The sequence below is a fragment of the Lissotriton vulgaris genome, chromosome 9 (assembly GCF_964263255.1).
Source record: "Lissotriton vulgaris chromosome 9, aLisVul1.2, whole genome shotgun sequence".
NCBI lineage: Eukaryota > Metazoa > Chordata > Amphibia > Caudata > Salamandridae > Lissotriton > Lissotriton vulgaris.
The window spans coordinates 455,362,141-455,387,041 of NC_141697.1; the positions used below are offsets into that span (position 1 = coordinate 455,362,141).

Sequence of the window (24,901 nt, forward strand, 5' to 3'; positions counted from 1 at the left end):
CATCCATTCCTGGAGGCGGTCGAGAATCAGCCTCGCAAAAAGTTTTTGCGAAACATCAATGAGGCTGATTGGCCTGTAGTTGGCTGGGAGCAGAGGAGAGCCCTTCTTGAAGATAGGTACAATCTCTGCTCCCAGCCAAGTACTGGGGACCGCCATTCCCGCGAGGACTGCGTTGAACAATAGCAGCAAATAGGGAGCCCAAACCCCAGGTTGGTGCTTAAATAGGTCACCCGGGATTTGATCTAATCCTGGGGCCTTTCCTACTGGTAATTTGGAAATTGCCCTAGAAACCTCCTCCAAGGAGCAATGCAAAGGGTCAGCGCCCTCATTGGGCAGAAATTGCGCTGTTAGCTCAACCCTGGGAGACGAATATTCAAGCGAAGAGCCGGCTCGGGGCTTCAACAAGCCCTGGTCAGCCTCTTCGTACAGGCAGCGAAAATGGTCTTCCCACACTGAGGCCGCTATGCTGACCTCAACATCTTGAGTCGGCTCAGCAGATCCTGATCCCACAATCTGCCAAAATTTGCGAGCGTCTCTAACCTGTAATGAGGCCAGCATATTATCCCAATTGGAGTGATCCCAATCCACCTTTGCATGGTGAATGGCTTGCTTCAGCTCCGCCCTCCCAGTTTTAATTGCCTCTATATTTCTGGGGTGCTTCAGTGCGGCGAGCAGTTTGGCCTTTGCCCTCCTACAGACTGGGTTAAACCATGAAGGTCTTTGGGCTCTGCGGGACCCTTTCCTAACAACTGGGTTCAAAAGTTCCGCCAGAGTGACCACCAAGTCAATATGGAGATTGGCCAGCTTAGTAAAAGGATCTTCCAGGGCAGTTTGACCAATAATCACCCCTACGGATTCTAATATGGGGAGAATCCGGGCATAAAGCTCAGAGATGGAGGCAGGATTATCCAGGAGCTTGGTCCATCGGACTATGCGCCTATCGTTGGTTAAAATTAAGTTATGATCTGGGGCAACCTCATCCAGCTGGTCATCCTTAGAGCCACAAAGTGGAACCAGCGATAGAATCAGCGCATTATGATCGCTGTCGCTTCTATGAACTACCTCAAACTCCAGGACCTTATTCCAGTCCACAGTCTGGACCAAGATGTAATCCAGGTGGGACTCCTGCCCTGGTTTGTTGAACGTAGATTTTGGGATATATCGCTCCCAAATCTACCATTACAGGCCCTCAGAGAATTGTTAAGGGTAAGAGCCAAGATTTGTGTTGTGAGGGGAGTCCATGGCTTGGGAGGAGGGCCAACTAGTTGCGGTATTCCCCACTGTTCATCCTCCTCCATCAGTGCTCCCTCCAGTGTCAGAGATAACGGCTCGAACTGACAATTAAAGTCCCCACCCAGCACGATCACAGCACCCTTGGGTATTTTAGGAAAAAATTTAGAAAGCTCCTCAATGGTGGGTGATGGCCTGGTTATGCCCACTGGTCGCGAGTATACATTTATCAGGATGAGTTGTGAATGGTTAGGCCAGTCCAAACTTACGCACTGGACATCCCGTGAGTTGGTGTTAAGGGCCCTGGCCTTGCAACCCAAATGTGCTGCCACCCAAGTACAAAGGCCCCCCGAAGGCCGTCCTCTCCCCTCCCATTTGGCTGGAATTGAGAAGCTTGCATAGCCTGAGCGCCATTTATCCTCCCGTGCCCAAGTCTCCTGAAACATACAAACATCTTGAGTATCTATAAATGACCCCCAGTCAGGGCAGTCTAATTTGCTCTGGAGGCCGGCTAAGTTCCATGAGAGATAAGACAGCGAAGATGTGCGCTTGCTGTTGCGCATCACAATAGGATCAGCTGTCGGGGGCACAATGTTAGCTAATGTCTCAGAAAGGGGTTCAATGGCTTGAGCCTCCCCATAGGTCGAATTCACACCCATTTCAATTGTTTGTCCATCCTTACTGTGGTCCGACAGTAATCTTCAGTCGCAGTTATCCAGACCAGAGAAGACATCAAACCTATTTGCTGTCTCCAAGGGTGTGAAGGGCCTCAAATGTTCCATCCTCCTATTAGGATTTAAACTGGACCTAAAAGGTACTGTATTCCACCCAAAGGGTTCAACAACGTGGTGGAAATGTGGAGGTTGTGGTGGATACCCAGTGTTGTAGGACAGTAAGGGAGCAATATGGTTTGGGATTTGACCACCGGTGTAAGTAGGGGAAACACCAGAGACCTGGGGTAGAAGTACGTCAGTGGGTGCGGGACTATAGAGTTACTGCCTCCACCCTGAGGCCAATTTAATATATAAGTGACTGCTCGGGGGTCTCAGAAATTTATGACTACTAAATCCCCCTCAATGTCCTTGGGCCTACTACCCAACCAAGGGAGTCTTCTGACATGCACTATCTCGCCATTGATGTTATGTGCAAGAGGTCTAAATTGGGCGAGCCAGTGCATGATTTTATTTTTAAGCTGAAAAAACCCATCCCTCCTATTTACTGGCAAGGTAGGAACGCCCAAGAGAACAACCACATACGGGGCGGCTTCAGGGGGCAATTCTGCCTGGGGACTTCTTCGAACGGGTGACCTAATATGTCTGGCAGGACCTTTTGTGGTGTGCTGTGCAATCCCAGCAGAGGGTTTTCCCGGCCCTGTAGCGGCTACAGTAGATGGAATGGGGAGTATGTTGGTACGCTTTTTAGGGGGAGAACCCTTCTTTTGCTTGGGGATCGTTAAATTGGTAGATTGGGGGATACTTTTCAAACTGGCCGGAGTGCTCGAAGCCACCGCGGCTGAAGGCGCTTCGAAAGAGACCCCACTCCCCACTGCCTTAGATGATCCCAGGTGGTTATTAACTGCAGCTTCGATCACTTCAAGCTTTTTCTCCACCCTCCTCAGCCTCTCAATAATTGGTAAAATGAAGGATGTGATTATATGTTCCATATTATCCAATGAGGCCACAGTAGAACCCTCTATTTGAGGGTGGGCATCCAAAATTATACATGAGTCATTAGTTTTCACGGTTTCTACAGCTGGAGCGGGAGGTATCAGGGTAGCCAAAGGTAACATGTTATCTTGAGCGGACAGTAAGGCCTGAGCAGTTCTGGTAGTAGTTTTGAGTGATTTCCCAAAGTCCGAATGACTAATCTTTGGTTTATGAAGAGCCCCCCCAGCCGTCTTCTTTTTGCAGGCGGTGGGCCGTGACTCATTGCCTGCACGGATTTTTTCAATTTATGGTGAGCAGGTTTGGCCTTTAGCAGGGTCCGGATAGATGGATCTGGGTCGGACATAATCACACTGGAATGAGGGGCGTCATTGGGAGGCTGGACAGTGTTGCCCAGAGGTGTTGGAGTGCAATCACGCAAAAGAAGTGGAAAGCTTTCCAAAGATAAAGGATCTTCGTTAGTGGAAGTAGGTCCGAGAGTAAGAGGAAGGGCATTGAGTGGGGGATCAGCAAGAGCCTTGTTCTTCAGGCTCTCGACAGAGCGACGACGGTCTGCCCTGCGCTCAGCCAAGGTTTTCTCCCTTTCTGGATCGATCAGGGCCTTCGTAAAATAAATATCCAAGGGGCCGTTGAAGCTACACCCAGCCTTCTCTGAAAGTGATTGGCCCGGACTTTGAGCTATCAGAGCCTAGTGGCTATATGAGTCAGAAGATGAAAGAGAGTAGGCCCAGCCCGGCCTCAATCGGTCTCTGAGGGCCTCAGAGGGCCCGCCCTTTGTCCGGGCTTCGCCCCGTGCTCCGTCCGGCGCGCGTCCCGCGTCCGCGCAAATGGGTAGGATTAAGTAAGGGGAGGTGGAGGGGCGGGAAGAGTCACAGGTGCGCTGTTGGCTCAAGCACTGCTCCTGCTGGGACTCGCAGTCCCGCGCCCACGAACCGGACAAACCTCGGTCTCTCCCCGGTGATCCTGGCAAGGGTCAAGGCTCCACTAGATTTCCTGGAACAGCAAAGTCCAAAGTTACACACAGCGGCTACGAGTGGCTCCCGCAGAGCAGGGGTCGCGAGCCGTTTTCAAGCAGCAGGGGGAGGAGAGGGGCGGGAAGAGTCACAGGTGCGCTGTTGGCTCAAGCGCTGCTCCTGCTGGGACTCGCAGTCCCGCGCCCACGAACCGGACAAACCTCGGTCTCTCCCCGATGATCCTGGCAAGGGTCAAGGCTCCACTAGATTTCCAATTCAACTGTGAAAGCTCTCCTGAATGTTGAAAAGCGTGAAGCAGGATACAATGATTCCTTGTTGTACTCAGAGTCCCATGATGCAACTGACTTCGATAAACAAAATCTTTGAAAGGATCCAGGTGAAAAAACTCTTTAGAATCAGAGAAAAACCCCTCCCAGAATGGGTACACGATATATTTAAACCCACTTTCTTCTGTTATAGTGGCCACTATAACAAAATCATAATTGCAATTATAAATATACAGTCTAGTTTCATATGAACTTAGAGAATAATTGCACAGCATGCAATTTGAAGGGAAGCTAAACAGAAATGCTTGCAACATAAAGCAATTAAATAAATCAATTAAAATCTTGAAAGATACACATGCAATAAAGCGGACAGTTCATATAAGAAAAGAAAAGGAAGGAAGAATAAGTAAAGCAAAGAAACAACGTAAAATGTAAAAGGATAAACCATAGAACATGGCACATATCCCCTTCCCTTGGAGAGAACAGAAAAGAAAAGAAAAGAAAAAGAACACAGTACGTTGCACTAAGGCGCAAATGTATTGGGTAGAAACCCACCACATAGAAGCATAAAAATAGCATCAATAAAAGTAACGTAAAAATTTAGGGTAAAAACATGACCCAAGAATAAATGTATAAGGTAAACACTTGACCCTAGAATAAGTGCACAACCTTTCGTATCCCATCCTCGTCGCCAATGAAATGAAGTATAATGGTAGTCATGAGGTAGGTCCAAGTAGAGATTTATTAAGCTGTTACAGGATCAAGGATGTTGGTTACAGGATCAATTCAAGATGGTACAAAGTTAATCCAAGCTAGTACATGGCCCCACCAGGAGCTGATCTTCATAGCTCAACCCACTCATTCCAACTGTCACTCCTCCAGTCCCACAGGCATACCAACATTCCACGCTGACATCATGCACTCCAAGGTTCCATACACACAGACACATGCACACTAGCTAAGCTGCTGTAAATGTAGTCACAACATAAGCAACCTAAAAGGAGATAAATCTAGTTACAACACTAACCTCTTGGCCAAAAAGGTATAGATAGGAGCAACATCACTAGCCAATGAAGTGTAAAGATTTCAGGACCGTCTCAGTCAGCAAAGACAGCAATCAGCCAGAGTGGCATAGAGAAGAACATCACCAAAGCTCTCCTCTCACAGAAACCGCTACGTCTCACTGATTTGTAAACTTTTGACAAAAAGTTAATTCATTAGAAATTATCAAGAGGAAATTCCTTGAAATAAATTGTGCACAGCTAAACAGACTACCCAGGAGTTTAAAACTAGTGAAGGACACAAAACATTCTCTTCGAGGCCTATATTTTACGAAAAGAAAATAATTTAAGCAAGATTTTGAGGTTCTCCTAGGATTTTGAAATGCATCTTTCTCTAATAAAATAAAACACACATTAATTAACTGTTCATAACAAATATTCATAAACGATCATTTATGGGAATTAAATCATCATTTGTCTATTGAATACACATATTTAATTATTCAGACTATTTTTTTTGTTGAAAATTGCAATGTACAATCGCATTGATGGTGCATAGTAAGATACAGCATCTCAAATCAATTGAAATAGATCAATAATAACAAAAAACATAACCCAACATTAAACAGGGTAGAGAGAGCTTTCTTCAAAGATATTAACAATTCTACCAATAATGGGCTACATCGAATGCAATTGCTTTTACAATTCTTGCAGTGATTCGAGGCATGTACATCTTTTTGCAATCACTAATATTAAGCAGCAATCTGCATCATATTTCACCCTCCCAGTGCAATACACCGTTTAAATATATCTACGTGAGAGTTTCAGTCTCCGTCTAGGGGATATTCCAGTAAGTAGCTCTTTAATGGTTGCTAAATGTCAAGCGGCCATGAAGTTGGTGGTAACAATGTGACGTATATATCACTCTTAGTGTCAGTGAATCAGGTCACGGAGCCAAGCCCTTATAGTTGGTGTCTGAGCTCTGCCCCAATGTAGAGAGATCTGTCGCTGCGCGGTTAGCGGAGAATTGCTGTAAATCGTCTTATACTTTTCTTCAAAGGCTGAACATACCCTAGCAATGCTGTCAATGGGTGGGTTGTATGGTCTGTTCTACCATGAGAGATAAATGTTGGAAGACCTCCCCCAAGTATGCCTAAATCGGCCCACAGTTCCATGAAGGTGCGAGAAATCGGCACTAGGAGCAGCGCATCTAGTGCACACTTGTGATGCACAGCCGTTTATCTTTGAACACGTCCCCAACCTTCTGGAGTCCATGCCTAATTAATGTACATTTGGTAAGGGTTTCAGTGGTTGGGGGTAGTCACAAATTATCTGCTATTGATACATGCGCCGAGTATAAAAATTCAGTATGTAAATACCGTCTTAGTTTTGTCCATGACCTACACGTAGTAGGTAGCATCTGAATTTCAGAGGGGCATCGGGGCAGGCCCTGTGGCAATAGAACAGATAGTGAATTAAGATATATCTGGGATCACTCTGGCTTAAGATACTAGAGTTGGGCGTCAAGGTGATACTAGTAATATGTCAAATGGATCTGAGCAACGAGATAGTAAAAATAAAAATCAGGAACTCTAAATCCCCCACATTCTTAAGACATATTTAGAGTGTTCTAGCCTATACGCGGCTGTTTACCAAAATCCTGCTGTCCCTCTATCCAGACCATAGCCCCCTCTTGTAAATAATCTGCCAGGGCTTGTCCCCCAGGTGGATTATGCGTGGTATATAAGTGGGTATAGTAAGAAAGAAAAGCAGCACTAATGTCAGTCCCCTTCGTCAATATTGTATTAGCGTACGTGTCAAAATGTTTGATGAACGCTGACTGATATTGAGGCCGAAGCAGACGGGCGAGTGTCCTGCCGGGCCTCTCGCCCTCCCCGTGTGTGCAGGCCATCGTGTATTTGCTGAGATATTAACTTCTCGTGTGGCTAATTAAGTGAATTTGGTCATTGTTGCTCAGCCATGCAGCGACTGGGACGAAGCAGTAATCTGTGCAGCTATGTCCATATCTTTTCGTTTCCCCTCTACAGCCTCAAAATCTCTCTGTATAGAGCGCAGCACACCAGCATGTTTAGAGCTACAGACCCCCCCCTTATACCCCTTAAGTGCATCCCACAATATGGATTGTGAGTTTACTGCTCCGTCATTTATCAGGAAGTATTCCTGTCAGTGTGAAAAACCGTGTTGAGCAAGGCCTAAGCAGGGAACCTCCATGAAGGTTGCTGTTTTGGGATCGTGGGGAATTCAATCACGAGGAGAATAGGAGCATGATCGGACAATGTACGGGGCAGATAATCAATTGTCTGGACCTCCAATAGAAGCCACGTTGTAAGGTACCAGTGGTCGATCTGAGGCCAGGAGCCCCGAGGGGCCGACTAGAATGAATAGTTCTGTACCGTTGGGTTTTTGTGGACCAAGGATCTGCCAACAATGCAGACTTCAATAGTGTGGTAAGGCCATGTGTTACATGCATTTTCGTGATATGCCCTGGGCCAGTAGTGTCTGTTATGGGGTCTACTGTTAGATTGAAGTCACCACCCATTAGTTTATTGCCAGCGGCAAGGCATTCAATCTGTGCAGCAAGTTTTGGGAAAAAGCCAGTAGTATCTTCGTTTGGAAGCGATTCCCCTCCCAGCGAACCCAGCACTAAAATGTACCAGTCCTCGTCGTCTGTCACCACCTCCCAGACTTGATAAGGGAAATCAATGTACCAATATACATACTCCAGGTGAATACGAGCTATAGCTAGAAAAGAAACAGTGGGTGCCCCATGACGATTCAAACCCATGCACTGGGGGTGGTGCATAGTGTGTCCTTTGGAGAAAGGCTACTTGGATAACATGTCTGGTCAAATAAGCTAGGACTTGACGTCCCTTCCAAGGGTTAGAAATCCCTCTCAAATTCCAGGATGGACATTTAAGGCTCAGTCCAGAGCTGTGCTCACCAGGGGAAGTAATCTAATTTACGCAAAAACATTTCACTGCATTATTCAAATACGTAAGAGTCACACCATCAGCAATGTTTAGAAACATTGCTCTGTACCCAAAGCTACGAGAAGAATTAACAATAAAAAAAACAATCCCATCCTTTCCCCCACCCACATCAGATAAACAAAAGAAAGCACCCAGTGAATCCCAGTCACAATTTGACAGAGAGAAGCGAGAGGAAAGAGAGAGGGGAGGGAGGAGAAGAAGCAAACAGAAGAACTTCCTGAGGAGATTAGGCAACACTCCAAAGGAGCCGTCTATGCAGGGAAGACAGAATGAGCTGAGTCAGTTCTGCACAGTATATGACTGTTCTGCAGCTAGTAATGTTCAGAGCAGGACAGTTCTGCATAATATATTTATAACTTACAGACCATGTAAAAATGCTGCTTTGTTGTCTCAAATATAGATCCTTGAAAACTAAGCAAGCCACCCTCACATGGCATCCGGATTACAGCGTCTCTGTCATGATCATTAAGAATCCTGGCAATGATCAATCTTGATGTCACGCCTGGCGGGCCCCTAATGTCCGGGGTGCCCATCCCACAGCAAATGTGGCTGAAAAGGCCTCTACCATCTGATGACATCCAAGAGGACAATCTCCACAAATGTAGTCATAGGGCTCGTATTTGTGGATTCGGCTACACCTGTGAAGTGGATATTGTTTCTGCAGAACCGCACTTCCATGTCTTCCGCCGTTGTGGTGAGTTGTTTAAGCAGACTCTCCGCCCTCTCCAGCTGCTCCTGAACAGTGGATTACGTATCTTCCAAATCGAAGATTCGTTGCTCAGCACTCCCTATTCGGGTATCTTGTGCTACCAGGCGACCATGGACGTCGGCCAGTCTAGTGGTAAGGGTGTCCAAGTGGGCATCAATGACTTGAAAGCCAGCCCGCAATTCAGCCATGATTGCGGCAGGTCCTTCCAGCTGGTGCGGCTCCGTTTCAGTGGTGCCCTCGATTTCATCGCACCTTGGGGTCTTTCCAGCCTCGAACTAGCTTTGTTTGGGGTCCGTACGCCCCATTTTAGGTACTATAGCACCCAGGATGGACCACAATGAGTATGATGTTTAGATGTACTGCATCAATTCACCCCAGCAAACAGATCTCAGCGCCAGAAGGCCACAAAAAAATTCCACTGTTATGAAATTACTGAATGCAGGGGGGAACACGCCACCAGAGCGGCTGTTACTCCATGCAGAAAATGGTGGTTTCCAGGCCCCAACAAGCGAATAAAGGAGGAGAGGCACAGGGGCTAGGCTATCAGCAGGTGCATACTTCTGTAGGTCACAGCTGAGCATGATATCTCCGTAACTCCCCAATTCATCAATGTGATAAAGATAGTCTTCAAGGAGAAAAAAGGGAGGTAAATACAGCCTACCGCTGCAGGCAGAAGCACCGCTGTTGATTTGTGGGGAGGAAAGGCAGCCCAGGACGCACAGCACCTCCTACCTCATAATCTGACCGCACCAGGAGAGCATTCCCAGGTCGGCAATGCCCAAAGTGGGAGGTCTCAGGACGGCCCCCACCTCGTTCGGACTGGGGCATTTATTGCAAAGAGGCTCAGGACTGGAGCCCGACTGCAGTCTGCCTCGCGCTCACTGGGCCCCGCCCAAAGGCTCAACCAAGAGCACTGTTGTCTCGGAGCCTCTGGGGGCCGCGCCAGGCCTGGGAGCGTAAACGATCCGGTCTCGGTGCAGCGGCCGTCTTGTGGGACCGCAAGTGGTCTTACATTGTTGGGTCCGATGTAGAAAATCAAGTTTTGGCCACGATGTAAAAGGTGGCGGACAAAAGGTCGGACAATGGCTCTGGAGCTATGGAGTCAAGCGGCCATCTTGGTCGCTCATTATAGATGAAGAAAAATTGTGTTTCACCTAACATTTTTCATAAGCGTTTCTAAATACTATTTGTTTCCCTCTTCTCCCGCAAATGTTTTAGTTCATATAAATGAAAACTTTATTTATTCATGCTTTCCACACGTTTAATGTTGTTTTCATTTTCTACACGTGTTGTGCTTAGTTTTACACTTTTTCCCGAACACTAAAATAATGTCTACCCATGTTAATGATTTTCACACCTTTAGTCATTGTTTTCATTAATAACATTAATAATAGCCGAATATTCAAGCAGGATCTTATTTTGCAAAAATCATGCTTCATCAATTTATTAATAGAATTCCAAATTTTAGTTACATCATCACATAGACAATCTGTATCTCACCAATGAATAAGTCCTGGATAGATTCAGAACCTGACCTCGTAAATATGTCTAGGCTAAAGTCTGTCATACTATTTCAGAAAATACAGCCACTTCAATTGGTTCTTTCTTCGAGTTTCCTTGTGAGTAGGTTTTGGCACTGTAAAATATATCTTACGGAATTAGTTATGTCTGAATGTTGGCTTCTTGAAACTGCTGTGGCTCGAGGGGTTTCCTCTTTGGATTTTTCTGCTACCATTTATGCCACATAGCAAGGTAGCTTAAGGAGCCCTCTGCTGTTTCTGACTTCAGTGCATTCTGAGTGAAAACCTTTGAGCAGATGCACAAGTGTGATCTGATGTCAGTATGTCTAAACACTACAGCCTGAACACCTTCACCATTTTCCTCCACTGCATCACAAGAGAGATTCTAGCCTGCAGTGAGACATTGCAGTTCTATTTCCTCACCTTTATGTTGGCTGCATTCAACTCCACTTTCTGGACAGCATCTATTTTTAGTTGTTTCTATATATTGAAATGTCTCAACAAAAGCTCCTCTTTGATCGATCTACTTCTACAAATTTCATCCAGTTTCCAGTGTCTTCAACAGAATGATCGTAATGATATTTTGGCATGCTTAAAAAATTAATTTTCGCTGTCCTAAAGATTGTAAGCCCTTGTTAATTTCTTCTGGTTCTAGTGTGCGCATCTATGAAATGTGTGGATGTAATGTAAAGCCAGAAATGTTTGTAGACGGATATTCAAATAGGTTTTGAGTCTGAGAATGTCTCTCAGGCGTCCAATAGAAGTGATTTTATTTCGCCTGATTTTCAGATTGCATCACAGGCTCATTCACTCTTTGCTTTGTCTACAGGTGGTGAAAAACCAGCAGTATCGCTTCAGTGTTATAATGAATGAGCTGTCCACAACAGACAACGTGCCTTATATGGTCACACTTCTCAGTGTCATCAATGCTATTGTTCTTGGATCTGAGGAACTGCGCCTTCGCACCCAGCTGAGGAATGAATTTATAGGTATGTTTTCATCTCCCCTAATTAAGGTCACAACATGGTCTGCGGAGCAATGGTCGTTTCTATAGATTAGCAGGAGCCTCGAGTCCCATCTTAAAAAAAGTTATGATCTGCATCCTATTTTTTTCAAATCTTGCTCTGTTTTGTTTTTAGTTGGTTTATGGATTCAAAGATGAGCATCTGTTATCCTGATCCAAACAGTTAGAAATCTCATCGTTTGATGTGGAGGTTTATTTAAGGCATTGTTTATATTAATACAAGTGGAGCAACACCTAATTTTACGTGACTGCTATGGTAAGCCCGGATATGGAGTAGGCGATATACATGAAGATATTACCTAATTGATTGGTCACATTGTTCTGGAGCCTTTTGGAATCACTATAGAAAAAAAATCCCCTTTTTTGGAAGTCACCCCTCATATTTATTCCTTTTTCTGGACCCCACTTTCACTGATATTGGGACTATTTGAGCCATTTTTTGGAAGTAGCGAAGGTACCCTTTTGGTAGAGGATGACTACTGGGCGATTCCCCAATGCCAGTTCCCACGCCCCAAGGTGTGGTCCCCTTTGGCTACTCAGATTACAGCCCTGGTATTAAACATCTCCCTTAGGGCTTGTAATGGACGCTCAGCATCCGATAGCCCGTCAGTGTGTACCTACAACAAAAAGGGGCAAGAGTCCCGAATCGACTACATCATGGTGGAAACCCGGATATGGTCGAAGGTCATTGATTTCAGGGTAGTCGAGAGAGCTGACAGTGACCACAACGCGTTACGCCTGGAGTTAGTATATCCAGGGCAACAAGAAGTAGACTCAGCTAACGCAGGAGAAGATGATGAGGGTACTGGTCTGACCCTATCCAATGCATGCAGAAATTTCACAGGTGAAATGAATTTAAATGTTTTGTGTTTACTTCAGTGTGTATTTACATATTTACACTACACACAGCCGACATATATGGATACCAGGAGCACAACTGGGCTTTGGTTGGTCTGCAGTTAAAAGGCACTGCAGAGACACATGACAATAGAAAGTGTGCCCAATAAGCCCAAAAGGCAAAGCATGTAATATATCTAAAAAAAAAAATCCTCACTGTATTTTTAAAGTGAGCCCTCACATCGACTGAAGGCCTATAAGCTATTTCTAAGGTGTAGGTTCAGCTATTTTTCCAGAAGAAAGACCTAGGTATGATTAAAATATTTACTCTGCATTTTCACTTGGGAACATGCTAAAAAAGTAATTCAGTTATTTCCCCTTCTTTAAAAAAAATAACCTGATTAAATACAGAAAACTGTATTTTGTGTAAAAATACCTTAATAAAGTTATTTTAGCTGCCTGAACCTAAACAGGCTTAAATTCACTTCAACCACTAATTGTATCTTAAGAGGGCATTACACATTTACATATGGAGAAGATGAATCTACATGCCTGAGTACAACCGCCTGCCCTCTGAATCCAGAAAGGCAGAAGTGCTGTAAACAATTGACCATTTAGGAGGAATTAGTCAACTGGGAAAGCTAGTGGAGACATTACAGAACAATAGAGAACCGTAACACTTCTTCTTTTGACTTGCTGATTCCAAATGGGGTTGACTAAATCTGTTCCCATTCATTCCCAGAGCACTCAAAAACCAGCATGAGGGAGAGCCTCTTCTAACCTTGGCAGCCAGGAGGATAGCTAATCTAAAAGGGGTGTGGTAGGAGCGTACCTGCAGCACCTCCAGAAGGAAGGAGGTGTCTGTCATTTGGAATTTAGGGCTTCTGGGAATTCTTACAGTAAGGCAAAATAGAAGTGCTTCAAAACATCAGGGGCATAGGGTACGAATTAGCTAAAAATCAGTAGAGAAAGTTAAATTGACCAATCACAGACTAGTGTACAGTCTAAGATGTCCTTTGGCCCCACCAACTCCACAGAACATTAATGAACCTGAGCAAACTCTACTTGAAGGGAATAGGTCCTGCTGGAAGAAAGAAGACTCCTCTTTGAAGAAGACTCAAAGACCTCAGGCTTCTGCTGGAAACCAAGGCTGTGGTTGGCCTGCTGTTGATCTGTTCCAGTGATAAATGGCAGGAGGACTACTAACTCCAGTAGAGTCCAGCTGACCATAGAAAAATGAACACTAGAGGAACTCTTGTTGAAGGGAGCTCTAGTGCTTAGATGACTTCCCTGAAGAGCCAGGGGCTGAAGAACTGACCAGAAACAACTTGCCCAACAGTTGGAGAAAAGTGATACCTAGTTATTTTTTGTACCCCTCTAGGACAGGGACAAGGTGCTGAACCTTACCCAGGGAGCCCCCCCCCCCCCCCCCCCCCCCCAAGTGGGTAAAAAAAAAAGAAAAGCCGGTTTGTCCTGCTCATAACATTTTGCTACACTAAATGTGGGATCAGCAGGACCTTGTGGTAAAGGTATCCAGCCCCTTGCAAGCTTGCCTGGCTACAGCTCCCTACCTTGCCCCACTGGTGGATTTTGAGGTCTAAAACATTGGATCAGGGCGATAGGGCAAGTCTGTTTGCCCAATGAAGTGATTTTAGCAGCCACAAAATCCTTCTTCATCCCTCTACAAGTTTTGACCACCAAAACCGAAGGCTTCTGCAGAAGCTTGATGACTAAGTGCCTCATTTTGAGGGAACCTTGCTGGTCTCAGCCTTGGACATCCCTGCTTCTCTGGGGATTTCCTGCTGCTTGTGCCATAGCTACCAGGGCTTCAGCAGAGTTTATACAAGAACTTTCTTTTAGCCTAGCCAGATTCTGTTTTATTAAGTTGATTTCGGTCACAGCCTCCCAAATTAATAACCTAATTTTTGACCGGGACAAAATGGGCTTCATCCTTTCGAGAATATCTGTTTCCAAAACTCATTTAATGCTTAAGGCTATAAGGGAAAGATCGGCTGATAGAATTTGTAGATGCAGGGAATGCATTTAACATGGTGAATTGGGAGTTTGTGACAGTGGTTGGGAATTTGTGAGAGTGGTTTCAAGCGAAGTGGGTGTTCAAAGGACACCTACATAAGGAAGCTTATGAGAGCCCGGTGGTACGGGGGAATCTTGCCCTCTATCCCCCCTCTTCATTGTGTTGTTTATTGAGCCTCTTTCAATTAGAATTAGAAGGAAGCTTTACTTTCAAGAAAACGTCCCGGGGAGCTAATTACTTAGAAGTGTATTGTGCTACAATGTCTTTCAATATTTGCAAAGTGTTAGAAATTGGTTATCTGCTTGGTATAGGTATGTACCCTGTCCAAGCAGAAGCCACAGGCACTGCAGTGGCGAGCCTGAGACAGGTTTGAAAGAGTACTTCTTGCCAGTGCTGCAGCCAACAAGTAGTATTTAATTTACAATCCCTTGGTATATGGTATACCACTTTACAATGTTCATACAAGTAAAATGAATAGGTCAAGCAAGTATACACAAATTACACACATGTTTAAGGAAGGAGCACATGCACTTGAGCACTTATTAGCACTGGTAACTTGCTCAGGGCCTTAAGGCCAACAAAAAGATTAAGCAAAATGTGGAGACAAAAATTCAAAAAGATTTTTGAAATATTTGTAGAGTTCATGCACAGGCATTTAAATGTAATCTTGTGTTAAAAAAATCAATATCTTGTCAGACTTCACTTTCACACTCTCTATAGCCCAGCAATATTGTCCCATAGTGTACCTTACAAAATCCTCCTATTTGCAGTCAGACAAAGTAAACACTGTTCACAGTTTTAAATGTGCAAGATAAATATAACATTTGTCATTGTTCACCTTGTGAAACCTAGCTCATTTATTTTTGTGGTGCTGTAGCACCCTGACTTCGAGCAACTACGATGCACCATGATTCTCTATGTCCAAATAATGTGGGCTTTCGGAAACATTAATTTTTTCATATTTGATTTTCTTCTTTTTTTCTGCAGGTCTCCAGTTGTTGGACGTTTTAACTAAACTGAGGTGAGCTGTTTGCATTCTGTATATCCATCATGTACAATGCTATGCCTTGTTGTCTTTTCAGTTAAAGTTAAAAAAACAGGGAGGCCCCTTACTCATCTGATACGGGACAAGGGGAGTCAGAAATCAAGAAAGGCTAAGATTCCCAAATTATCAAGATTTGGCTACTAAATGTAACCCACACAACACACTATATCACATGGAAAAACACATGTGTCGACACAGAGCTGTGACAACAACGACTGGTAAACTATTGTTGTATGGAAAAGTAATTATTTGTTTGTATTTTTTTTTTATTTAATTCAGAACTGTCCTGAAGAAGGTGTTTTTAACTTCAAAACACCGAAACGCTGCGTCGACAACTGTTCCTTGTTTTAGCTCATCATAAAGTATTTGGTTACTGTTTTTAATTATTGTGATTATATTTGATTTGTGTGCTTTGTGCACATAAAATTGTATTGATCAAAATGTATAATTGTATTGAATAAATATGTATGACATTTTCTTACAATAATTTGTCACAGTCTTGTTGTTCAAAAAAGATTTTTATTGTCTCATTGGCATCTCTGGCTCTACGATCAGTTATCATATGTGTTTTTCCATGTGATATAGTGTGTTGTGTGGGTTACATTTAGTAGCCAAATCTTGATAATTTGGGAATCTTAGCCTTTCTTGATTGTTGTCTTTTCACACTTCTGAGGACACATGCCATATGTTGCATCTCAGTGCTGCCTGCTGCATTGAGCATTCTAACGGTGTATGTTGTGAACTTAAGTGTGATTAACTGCTACAAAATCGCACCTTCTTTATTGGTCATTGTGATGCCTGACCTGTTTTGGCATTTCTTCTGAAAATAGTTACATTTGGCGATCATTTAGAAAATAAGCCAGGAATGGCTGCCTATTCTCTCTGTGGGTGGGCCCATTTTGCAAGATTTTGGGCATTTTCTTCAATTATGGCCGTAGAGGTCTTCTATTCCACTGAACGTTTTTGGGTGAGCCGGAGCCCTTGGAGGCCTGTCAAGTAAAGACCAGAGAGGTTTCTGGTGCCTCAGCCACTTTTCCCAGTTCCCAAGGTTAATTGCAGCAGGCATGGGGTGGCTTCATAAAGAGAGAGGGTGGGAAGAGGAAGGTGGAGAGAAAGTGAGCTGAGAAGAGAGAAGGAGAGGAAGAATGGATGTGTGGAAAGAGAAAACGAGTATACCAAGGTAGCGGGTTGGTGTTAGCATTTCCACCAGGGCTTCTTTTGGTTCTCCTGTCTTTCGCTACCTACAGTTCTGTGCCTAACTTAATCTGCCTCTTTTTCGACATATGGTATTTCAAACCATGGTTCTTTTCACTCCCTTCCTTATTATCATTACCCACATGTTTATAAGCTACCATTTAGTGATCAGCAGAGAGACTAACTCCAAGGGCCCAGTTCACAAACTGTGTTTTATATTATGCAAAGTAGTATTAAGATAGTACTACTCCCATACTACAATATTCAATTCACGCACCTAAGCTGGAATCCTCTGCCTCCCTGTGAGAGGTGCCCAAAAATGTAGGACTATGTTTCAGTAGTAAATGTAGGAGGTGACATAGAAGAGGTAGGAAACTGGGGAAATATCTACTCCTAAGTGGGTTCAGTAGGTGTGTGCAAATACAAACACACATCTACAAAAGACTTGGGAAACTGCTGTTCACAGACTACACTAAAAATACTACAGCCCTGAAGGTAACAAAACAGGGCTAAATGTACTCCAGGCAACCCTGGAGTAAACCAACAACCAGACTTGTCCAACTACTGAACTGCAATAGTACTGCTAAAACAATCTAGTTAACGAGACTTTCCAAAGGAAAGAATTGGTTTTTTTCTTTAATAACTTTAGCCACCTGTTTGATTGTTCTGATCAAAACTTTCGAAAGAAAAGCTCGTCCACTTAGGCTCCTTTGTGGAAGATTTACACCAGTCTGTCAAACGTGTGATTTCCATAAAAATTCCCATAGGAAAGATTGTTGTTTGATACAGAATTAACGGCTGAATGGAATAAACACAATTTGGGGATAAAGTTAGAACTTTACTAAAAAACAGTGCTTGTTATTTGTTGTAGATACTTCATGACCAAAAAGGGTCCCAAGGAGCTCTCAAACGTCCCAGGGGCTGAAGCAACTGAAGAACGGCCGGTGGGGTGCGCTTTGACCCTCTTCCCCACTATTGTATTGGGCCCCGATGAGCCTGGATCTAACTTGGGACAAAGTGGTGCATCTTCACCACTCCACATCCTGAGGAGGTTGGAGAATGCACCCAGACAGCACTGAAGCAGGCAGTAAAATGCTATATCTGGTCACCCTGCTGGTATTGTACAGTGCCAGCTAGGTAGGCACTGGCAGGGCCATGCAGGCTTGGACTTCCAGCGCAGAATAGGAGAGCCAGGGGCTATGGTGCTCCACAGAGGAGCAGGGATACCAAGACCCATATTAAAAGTTGCAACATGAGGCCTAAATAAATGAAAATAGAATGAGTAGGATAGCCAAGGGATCACTACATAATCTTCTGCAGCTCAAGATGAGCTGTGATTGGAACACCAAAAAACCTCTGGGATGCTCTAAAAATGTGCATATATTTTCTGGTGGTGGACCCATAGAGTGTAGGGACCCCACTGACAAGAGAAGCGTTTTGGGGGCTGTCAGCAGTGTAACAACCGGCTTTGGAGTACCACTTAATATGTGTAATGGTCAACCTAAGACTCTTAGGGTAGGGTCGAACTGATAACACCAGGAGACATTATCCAGCTGTCAAGCGCCGTTAAAGCTGGTGCTTTTACATAACGGCTTAGGAGTGCGGTAACCACTGTTGGTAGGTACTATGGCTATGTTTGCCGCATGATAAAAATAGGGAAGAAAAGCCTTGTGTACAAGTTTTATTTACTGAAATGCTTTGATGGCAATCACAAGGTTAACAGTGAGTAATTACATACCCTAATGAATGTGGGTGGAAGAGGGTACCATCCTTAGTAGGTTTAATGGTGTTGCATTAGCTTATTAGGAAATATTTCTGCTTTCATTATTGTTAATACCCTGTCCAAACCAGTAGGCCGACCTTTTGATAACTACACATCACTGTATTGTTTCTAGTGTTTGTTGGGTCATATTGTGGTTATAGAGTTCGGGCCCCAATTGGTTTGTGAACATTTAGCAGTATGTTACTATGAGCATTTCCACCTGCCTAATTGTAAATATTTGTAAACTAATGCAGAGTACTGAGGGGGTGGGTGGTGAGGGGAAAAGTGTGTGTGTGTTATAAAGTACGTTTCCTTTTAATTAATAAAATCACTGACTGGAAAATTATTTATTGGGTGTTGTTAGTTGCACATCTGCAGACTTGGGTACTGGCTCACACCACATATCCTGATTAGGACTTGGACTGCTCTACCTCACTACCCTGAGAGAGTCAAGTGCTACAACAAAGTACTTAGCTTTCAGTAGGTGGAAGGTTTCAGACTTCTTAATTGAGCATGACCGACATCCTTTCCAACTAATAACCCGTGCATAGGCATTAATTGGAATTTGGCGCCAATATCCATGCAATCTGGCCATACCTGGGACACCTGGGAAACGCCACACGCCGCTGCTGGGGCCCATACGCTGCCTGTTCCCCCCGCCGCCGGTGAATTACATCTACACGGCCGCCGGGGAACCACAGCTTCCAGCAGGCCGAGTGGGTCACTTCCTGCCACAGCGCGCCCGGAGGCGCAGAAAAAGCGGAGGCTCCCACTGAGGAGCGGGGGCAATATCCACGCAATCTGGCCATACCTGGGACACGCCACACGCCGCCTGCGGGGCCCATACGCTGCCTGTTCCCCCCGCCGCCGGTGAATTACATCTACACGGCCGCCGGGGAACCACAGCTCTGAGCAGGCCGAGCGGGTCACTTCCTGCCACAGCGCGCCCGGAGGCGCAGAAAAAGCGGAGGCTCCCACTGAGAAGCGGGGGCAATATTCACGCAATCTGGCCACACCTGGGACACCTGGGACACGCCACATGCCGCTGCTGGGGCCCATACGCTGCCTGTTCCCCCCGCCGCCGGTGAATTACAGCTACACGGCCGCCGGGGAACTACAGCTCCCAGCAGGCCGAGCAGGTCACTTCCTGCCACAGCGCGCCCGGAGGCGCAGAAAAAGCGGAGGCTCCCTCCGCGTCGCAGGACGCGCGCAGGACCGCGCCGGGCTAAGCCTGGGCAAAGGGCGGGCCCTCTGTGGCCCCCAGAGGCACAAGGAGGCCGGGACGGGCCACCCCTCTTGGTTACTATGAAGGAGGAGGTACCGAGTTGTTTTATTGTATCCTTTTACTATTGATCCCACACTGTACTGTTTATTGTTGCTGTTGCAGCTCTGATTCCCTTTCATCATGTCCATCTGGGAGGAGCTGAATGCCCTGTGTGGTACGAACTACGTCCAGGACGTATCTACCCCGCCTACAGTGGGAAGAGATGATGATGAGGAAAATGACAATGACACTGAGATTTCATCTAATGCCGATAAAATGTGCACTAGCCCCTCACTATCTCCCTCCAACCCACCAATATTATTGCCGATTGAGGCTGTGAACAGAATACCTGACTCCGTATCACCACTTCAATTGACCTTACTGGCCCAGATCGAGCGACTGTTATTAACTGCACTATCACCCCTGGTCACAAAAATTTACGATCTGGGAGACAGGTTGACCAGTATCGAAAATACAATATTAACGAACTATACTCCAACTGAAATAACTGCTATACCCATTCACCCCAGTAACAATGAAAAGTCCAAGCTCACGACATGCACGAAAGCTCATGCTCTTGAACCCCTCATGTCTATACCTAAACTAAGAAGCCGGAACATTACCTTTAACTCCGTACCTGTACCCCATACAGTTCCCAGGACCGTACTTGAAAGAAGGAATCGGATAAACCTACCTCCAGAAGCCGCCCCTTACGTGACTGTTCTCTCTGGGGTCCCTCCACCTAGTCAGGGCAAATTTGAAACTCACAAGGACCCGTTAAACAAAGCCATTTCCTGGCTAGAACAAAACAGACCATGGCCATCTGCTTTAGACGGCGGCATCCTGAGTGTCAGGAGGGTGGGGTGGCTAGGTACGTCGCCCAAAGACATCCCGGGCGACCTGATTTTAATTAAATTCAAGAGTATGAACGTTGTCCCCTATCTGCGATTTTCCCAGCCCAAAGAGGGAGATGGCCCCATTCGCATCTGGGACTTGTACGATTTCTATCCCGGCCCCCGACCCCATCCGTCCCTAAGGCAAATGACATTGAACCACAATACTTGGTGAAAAGGGATACCATGAATCTTGTGCCACTAACCCTCTACCCTTTCTCGATTTTGCACGTACCTTTTTCTTTCAGCTGTATTGCCAAATTGATTTTAGTTTGTATTTAATAGCTGGTCCCTTTTTACCTTGCAAATGATATGCTGAGTCATTTATACATGTATGCATTTTTTCGTGCCGCTTTTATGGTTTTAAACAAAAAAAAAACGAATAAAGCTTATTTTGATTTTTGATTTTTGGAATTTGGCGCCCTCTGTTAGCATGACACCACATGAAGCTGTGGCCGGACATATCAGAAAGGGACATTGTACTGATGAAAGATTTTTTCAAAAGACTAATTCAGCATGAATTAATTGTGCCTTTCCTGTGTGTGCGTTGAGACAGTTTCTCTGGGAGCTCCGTCAATGTTGGGAGAGCTATACATGTGTATATAACATATTTAGCACTCTGAAGTAACCAACAGACTACTCACAGCACCTTATAAATGTCAAATGTAAGATCTCATTATCATCATCTGAGATGTGATGAATGATGTTATCAATGATGTCATTTAACGTGTCATGAGTGATGTAATATTTGAGATCATAAGCAATTTATTACTGGGTTCACAAAAACAATAACTGGAATTTCAGTGTGTTTTCAGTTTTTATATTTTCATTACCCAACTATAACGTCATTTTAACCCTTTGTTTTGTGTATGTATATGTGTATATATATATATCCTCATACATGGAACCAGCACTCCTAATACTAAGGAGTGATCTTTAGTATAATGTTTCCTTACAGCCTAAATGTAACCCCTTGCGTCCAAGTTTTGTTAAAGCAGATGAAAAAAGGCAAAAGGCTTTGGCATGGACCATATTTCTTCATTGTACTTGTTTTGGGAGAGGAGACGCATCACAATTCACCCAAAGCTTCCCCTTTTGTGGGTCTATCTTTCACACAGCAAAAAATAATAATAAATAGCATCTACATTTTGTGATAATTTATATGCAATTAGTGTCGAAGTCTTGCATAGGTGTAACTCTTCACTTTAATTGTGAAGAAGAAAATCAACGGAGGGTTACACCTAGTAGTAGTAGTAGTAAATAGTTACGAGTTGATTTATTTTTTATTGCAATCGTAACCGAATGTACATTCTACAAAACTATCTTCAAGAAAAGATACTTGCGTTTCAGAATGGTACCTATTAAGTCATTCACGTCTTTATGACCATAAACTTGGAGACACACATTTCTTATTCTTCTGCCATTAGAGAAGTAGTGTTATAACACAAAATGAGCCCACACTTCTGCAGATCATAAAGATGTCCCATGGCTTTTTACCTCACAGAGTAACTGTTCAACTACCAACGTTCTGCACTGCAACACGTCCCAACTGCCTAATAGCCCCAATTTAATAGAGATGCAGATTTTTTTTACAGTGGTCTTCTGCTCTGATATGTGTTTAGAGATCAGGGGATAAAATTACATTTTTTTAGATGTGTATATATATGTATATATATTTTCCCTCCCAATGTACATAAACAGTCACTGTTTGAAGATCAATGTACATGTTATCACTGAGTGTTAACCCAAGTCTGATGAGATGACTATATTTGTGCGTATTATGGACAGGTATCTGAAATGAAAAGCATTATCATTTCACTAGGATGTTATTGTAGAAATATAATATTAAACCAAACCTCTTGTAATCTCCTATTTCACACGTCTATGATGCCAATCCCAATCTAGGGACCACGAGGATGAAGATCTAGACATCCAGGCTTCCGTGTTTGAAGATATAAAGGCTGAAGATGATGAGGAATTATTCAACATATATGGGGGCATTGATATGAACAGTCATCAGGAAGTCTTTTCTACTCTCTTCAATAAGGTGAGTGTATTTATTTTTACCATAAAGTTTTAAGTAACAACTCTTTCAACGTTGCAATTGATCCCAACACCTTTCAACTAATTTGTTTGAGGCATCCGTTAGTTCCTTAAGCAAGTGATGCAGTGCAGGTTTCCGATTGTGGATATATGCAGTGTTGATCATTCCAGGTACCACACCAGGGGTACTTGAACTGGGGGTGCTTCAACTGCCCTATACGTAGAGGCAGATCCGAAAGAAAACATTCACCAATGAGTCCTTTCGATCAGTTTCCTTTTCAGCCGCATTAGCTATTTGTTCAAATGCCGTGAAAGGTCACTGGTAATTAAGGAGAGTCCAGAGAGCAATCTTTGAACCACTACACATTTACTTGCAATGCATGTTTTAAATGTACTGTATGTGGCTTCAAAGCGATGGCATTTTCTTACAAACTCTTGTCACTATTCTGATACAGTCCTATGTAGAATGACAGAATGAGGCACATGAAGTGCTCGAACGTAAAAATAGCTCGTTTTTAAAAAATTTGCAAATGTTAAAAAATGTGGTCAAGTAAGTTGGCATTAGATAAGTTTCAATGCAAGGAAAAAACACAAACATTTATTTTACTCTTGCTTGCAAGCATTGCTAAAAGCACTTATTGACAGCTCTTTCAATAACTCTTTTTCTGAATATAAACCACAATTAATTCATGTTTGTAAGAACATTCCATCATAATGCAAATTTGAAGTATAGGCATGCAAAAAAAGTCTGACTACTATGTCATCCTCCCTTTTCCCTCACAAAAACATATGCACCACACAAGGTTTTTTGTGATGGCTTTGCTTGTTCAGTATCACCAGGTTTTTTTAAATTTAAGAATTCCTTTAATTTTAGTGATCTGACTAGGGTTGAGCGAAACTTGCGGAGTTTCACTTCATGGATTCTGCGGAGTTGCATAAAAACTCTGTGAGGTTCTGTGGTGTTCCACCAAAAAGCAGAAAATATTCAGCTTACACTGCAATTCAGCCCTGCTAGCATGAGCAGCGCTGAAAATCACAATGAACAGCCCTATGCATTGTACAAGAGCTACAGCCATTGGAGAAAATCTTCTTTAGCGGCGGCAAATCATCTTGAACTGCAGCCCTCTAGCCACTCAGGACTGCCCGCATTAGAAAATCATGCTAGGGGACATCAAGTCTTACTCACACGCGCCAGCTTGCATTTTCTGGAGCCTCACAGGAGAAAAATTCCACCACTCGGTGTTTAGTGGAATTTGGCCAGAACTCCGTGTTAAAGTGTAACTCGGAGTTACCAAAATTCTGCCAATTCCATGGGTCAAACAAAACATTCTCCCCACCTCTGGAGCTGACAACCCTGGTCCCTCAGTCAGAAAACTGTTCCAGCAATGCTGTGCAACACAGGGCTGCTTGACGGTTTCTGTTCAGGCAACTGTGTTTGCAAGACTTTGATATCTCTGGGATAAAAACAAACATGAATAGCTCACAATCTCTGGAAGATGAGCATAATTCCAAGCACTGTTGTTATGACCAGAATAAAAATGTGGATTTGAAATAATGTATACATTTGAGAAATAAAATGCAATTAATTAAAAAAGTGTCCCATTTGAAATGAAACTAGGGATGCATTTAAATATGTTTCAACATGGTTATTCAGAGAATCTTTACTTTTTTCTGAAAACAGTAGACATTACAGTGTTTCAAGAAACCAACTATTGAAAAAAACTGTCACTCAACTTAAAGAAATGTAGGATAGTACAATGTCAATTTGTCAACCATAACTGTACAAAATTGCCATAAATTGTAGATATTCTAATATATTATTTTAGTAAATCTACTATTTCAATCAGAAGCAAGGTTTCTTAATTGGCATTTCCACTATAAATTAGATAAAAATCACTAGCAGCATTTAATCAACATATTGAAATCCATTTTTGGTTTTGTGGTCACACTAAGAAAAGTATCTATGGAACTCAATAACACTGGTTGCATACTTTTATAAGACCTGTGCTGCAGTAACCCACCATGCCTGGTCCATGCTGCTTCCTCTACCTCAGTGATGCTCAAATTATGACCTGGTGGCCATATGCGGCCCTCCTGACTGCTACATGTGGCCCTCTGGGCAACAGAAGCTCTAGGCTGCTGTTTACGGGACTCAGAATACCATGATTTTTTTTTTTTAAAACAGCAAACATTTAATTATAGATTAATTGCAGTTCAAGAAAGGATGTAACTAGTGTGTGCTACACCCCTTAACTTTAGCAACACCTTCATTTGTAAATAAAGCAAATGTGTACAAATATGAAACTATCTTCAAAATTCAAAAAGTGTCATTCATTAACCTGCAGCACCATTTCACCTTAGTAAATCAATATTGTAGAAGTGTATTGAAAAGTATTTTTAAAGTGATAGTTTTCAAACGTATATTTAGA

General features: G+C 43.7%; 1 protein-coding gene across 3 annotated transcripts in view; it reads left to right on the top strand.

The window, feature by feature from the left end:
• Positions 1-24,901, top strand: part of LOC147690263 (inverted formin-2-like) — a 480,165-nt gene that overhangs the window by 224,152 nt on the left and 231,112 nt on the right. For 2 of the 3 annotated variants that reach the window (XM_086937896.1, XM_086937897.1), the window contains exons 4-6: positions 11,205-11,364; positions 15,259-15,292; positions 22,335-22,476. In XM_086937896.1, the coding sequence (XP_086794022.1) occupies positions 11,205-11,364; positions 15,259-15,292; positions 22,335-22,476 (336 nt within the window). Of the gene's footprint in view, positions 1-11,204; positions 11,365-15,258; positions 15,297-22,334; positions 22,477-24,901 lie in introns of those variants that run through there. The other variant, XM_086937898.1, reaches the window with a different exon arrangement.